This window comes from Austrofundulus limnaeus, unplaced genomic scaffold (assembly GCF_001266775.1).
Source record: "Austrofundulus limnaeus strain Quisiro unplaced genomic scaffold, Austrofundulus_limnaeus-1.0 Scaffold27, whole genome shotgun sequence".
NCBI lineage: Eukaryota > Metazoa > Chordata > Actinopteri > Cyprinodontiformes > Rivulidae > Austrofundulus > Austrofundulus limnaeus.
In genome coordinates this window covers 2,044,100-2,047,825 of record NW_013952429.1, presented here as the reverse complement: position 1 = coordinate 2,047,825, position 3,726 = coordinate 2,044,100, and the positions used below count along the sequence as shown (strand labels likewise).

The 3,726-nt window shown below is 36.5% G+C and overlaps 1 protein-coding gene across 2 annotated transcripts; it reads right to left on the bottom strand.

The window, feature by feature from the left end:
- Nucleotides 1-498: 498 nt before the first annotated feature.
- Nucleotides 499-3,555, bottom strand: pane1 (proliferation associated nuclear element). 2 transcript variants are annotated; one of them, XM_014004948.1, is made up of 7 exons: nucleotides 3,402-3,555; nucleotides 2,904-2,980; nucleotides 2,383-2,475; nucleotides 2,213-2,292; nucleotides 1,605-1,696; nucleotides 1,235-1,285; nucleotides 499-826 (listed from the first exon to the last, which is right to left on the bottom strand). In XM_014004948.1, the coding sequence occupies exons 1-7, from the start codon at nucleotides 3,456-3,458 to the stop codon at nucleotides 734-736; spliced, it is 543 nt and encodes a 180-aa protein (XP_013860402.1). In that variant the 5' UTR covers nucleotides 3,459-3,555; the 3' UTR covers nucleotides 499-733. The 2 variants fall into 2 exon arrangements, with proteins under 2 accessions (XP_013860402.1, XP_013860401.1); XM_014004947.1 differs by having other exon boundaries at nucleotides 738-1,285; nucleotides 3,402-3,554.
- Between the last annotated feature and the right edge of the window lie 171 nt (nucleotides 3,556-3,726).

Sequence of the window (3,726 nt, the reverse complement as noted above, 5' to 3'; positions counted from 1 at the left end):
CCACTTCACAATTGTATACCACTTTGTGTTGGTCTTTCACATTAAATTCCAGTGAAATATATTTATGTTTGTGGTTGTAATGTGACAAAATATGGAAAAGTTCAAGGGGTATGAATACTTTTGCAAACCACTGTATCATATTAAAGACAGTGGATAACTCATAAACTAATAAATAAACTAATACATATAAAACTGATATAAAATGAACTTTCCAAAAAGTTTCAACAGGCCTAAATCGACTCAGCAGGTGTGCCATTAAGTGGAGTATGGAGGCCAATCTTGGCCATCTTTTATAAATTTGCTGCCCCATCTTTAGAGACCACAGACCCACAATCACATCCTCTGCTTATTGTTCCAAACACCTGCTCTCATAAAGGATGCATTCTGAGCTCTGGAGATTTAAATTAGTTAATTATTTATTACTTACTTTAGACTGCTGTGAGGAACACATTTTGTTCTCACATAGTAGTAACATCAGAAATATTACGACTAATAATGTTTAGTTTATTAATCTAGTTTATTATTCTGCTCAACACTGGACTGATGTGAGGTCAACATGCTGAATGAAGCTCTATGCAGACATGTAGAAGCTACAGAATCAACAGGAAGATGTTTACCTGTGTCCTTCCTCAGCCACCTGAGTCCAGCAGTGAGGACCAGCACCGCTCAGCAGCTCCACCTGCTGGCTGATGAGAGGGGAGCTGCAGTTCTGACAGAAGGACCAGGTTTCACCTCACGCTTCCTCCTGGCTCTCAGTAAGATGTGTCTGGATGCTGCACATTACATCTGTCCAAGTGCGTCCCTTGATATTTGCCTTTGTGTGAATCTTTTAAAACCAAATGAATTAATAAATTTTCCGTTAAACTTTTAAAAAGTGCTTCAGGTTTTACATGCAGRACAGGTCTGTTTGAAACATCACCTGCTTTGTTTAAAATGTGACAAAATGTTAAGACAGTTCTCTTATGACTTAATAATAAATGGATTTTACATCTTTTATCTTCTGCCACTTGATGTTTGTAGCACTTTGAGATTTTTGATAACAAATGTGTGTTACAAATAAAATTCATTATTATTATTAACTAAAAATAAATATAAACATGAGAGGTTTTCAGTCCGAACAAACGATTTAAAGGAGCTAGTCAAAGCTTGGCTGGTCGATGTCTGGCGGCAAAGTGCATCGTGTCAAGTTTGACAGGTAAAGAGCGGTCGTCATTGGAACGAGGCCAGCTGATACCTTCAGGATGGTCAGAAGCCTCTCAGCTGCACCGATTACACCCTCTGAAGTCTGGAGAGGAAGAACAACAGGCGGAAGAGATTTCAATGACACAAAAACAGACTAGAGTTACATATATCCTTCTATTATCTATGACACACTAGTTCCTGAAGTTAAGGTCAAGACCCCACAATGGGCCAAAAAACATAAAAATCCAAACAAAATGTAAGGAAATTCCTAATGTGCATATATGTATATTCCTAATGTGCATATATATATATATATATATATATATACACACACACACACATTCAGACCCTTGTATATTATAAAGGTAGGGTAGTAAAAATTGTATAGTGTGTAAAAAGTCCTAAATGTTTGGAACACAAACCTGATCCTCTGCAAACAGTAGAGGGCAGTGGAGCAATGTAGCCAACTTTCTGACAGCATCCACACGCTCTGTGGGAACTGAAGCCTTACGAGCTGCCAGAGACAGAAGAATAAGAAGATAATTTTTTTTTTAAAAATCACAAAGGTCTGAGGTAAAAGGTCTTCAGTATTAGAGGTGTATCAAYAATCACTTCTAAGAGCTCATATTCATTCCATTCATTTTCAAATTCTACTTTMGAATAGAATAGAAACAGCCTTTATTGTCCGCCGCGGGGGAAATTCAGGTGTAGTATCAGCAGCAGATACATACATCAATCCACAGAAACAGTATATTGCTATGTGTATTATCAACTGTAGCAATATAATAGAATTAAAGATAGTAACAATAAAAAATAAACATAGATCAAAAATAAAAATAAGAATAATAATTACTGTACTGGATGATTAAATTGGATAAAAATTTAAATAAAAGCAAGATACTGTGCAGGAAAATATGAAATTACAGGAGAAAAACTGTCATGACAGACTCATGATCCAACTCATGATTGTATGTAATAAAATAAAATAAAATAAAAATAAGTAACCGGAAATAATGAAACATTTCCATACCATTAGTTACCATGAAGCAGGCTTTTCCAAGAAAATATCCAGGGTCCAAATATTTCAGAGAAGCTTCTGCAGATTGAAAACTATCAGAAAGAGGGTGGGGGGGCAGAGACTAGATGTTTCATCTGTGTTTTCACATGGATCGTAAATTATATTCTGAAGCTGAAAGTTACCTGAGCTCTGAGGTCAGATTGATGATGAACACCACCAGGTCAATCCTTGGACGGCTCTCATCCATGGGCAGAGGGAGACTCTTAGCCAGTCTCCTGCCAGGTACAGTGAGAAAGTATGGCTTATTAGCCACAAAGTAAGTGTGCCTTGCTTGAACAGGTGAAAGTTGTAATAATTTATTCATTCATTTAAAATTGTATGGAAATTATTCATGATTTGCCATGACTTCTTCTACAGCTTATAAACCAAGTTTATTCAGGAATACTGTACATTCAGGGTTCAAATTACAACAGCTCACATCTTGTTGAAGTATAGAGGAATCTTAGGTTGTAGCAGCAGTTGTTGCTATAAATGCTGCCAAACCTTACATTTAATTAAGAAAATCAACACATTTTCTCTTATTTTCTGCATTGTAACCTAAAAACTACAAAGAGAAACATTTTCTTTCAGTTTGTGCATTTCATGAGCTCTTGTTGTTAAATATAACTGCTTAAGTCTGCAGGATGAGGAGAACATTACTCACACAGTCACTGTAACATTGGTCTCCTTCACCAAGACATCTGCCAAACTCTGCTGGAACTGCTCCTCATCCTCCACCAGCTGCAGGAAAACACACGCAGCTTTGAACACACAGCTATCTGGTAGATAAATAAATTAGCTTTAATTTATAAATAAATGTGTTTTAAGTTTTATGTAGGGTTGATACAGCAGATAAATTAGTCTAATTTTCTACTTCTTTCTTCAAAACAAAGACAATTGCTACACATGACACACTGCAAGTAAAATTTACTGCCACTTATTAATGCTGCAGAGTAATACATTTACACTACTCTTATAAAATACTGCACACGTCCCCCGGTTTTGTGCAATCAAAACATAAATCATTGTCATGTTTGATTTTATTTTTAGGCTGACTCCTGGCGTTATGTTGTTAGCTGTTAGCATCATGGTTGGTAAGTGAACCAACACTACAACAGTGCTGTGCATTGCTACTCTTCAACCCGTCAAAAATAAAACTTACCAAGATGCTAGCTGTGTTTAGACCAGGAAGTTTACTAAACGGCTTCAGCAGGGACATACTCGCTGATAAATACGGCAAACAATCTCAGCTTCGCAAATTTTAACTTCATATACCGCGCTGAGGCCGGATGTTTTCATCTGGCGCTTCTTTTTCGAATATCCCTCTGACGTCATTATGCAGAGACGATGTTTACTSTCTGCCACCTACTGGTTACATTAAGTACTGCAAGTCGCCTATTATAATCTGCTTAAGTTTATACTTCTTTTCATCAGGGATGTAAATGTACTTGTTTCACTAATAGCTTTAAACTAGAATATATATATAT

Excerpts from the sequence above, each read along its gene's own strand:
- pane1 (XM_014004947.1), bottom strand. The coding sequence starts at position 3,458 with ATGTCCCTGCTGAAGCCGTTTAGTAAACTTCCTGGTCTAAACACAGCT. Across the intron at positions 2,476-2,903 it reads ACCAATGTTACAGTGACTGT|GAGACTGGCTAAGAGTCTCC; the intron begins GTGAGTAATGTT and ends TGTACCTGGCAG. Across the intron at positions 2,293-2,382 it reads AATCTGACCTCAGAGCTCAG|TTTTCAATCTGCAGAAGCTT; the intron begins GTAACTTTCAGC and ends TCTTTCTGATAG.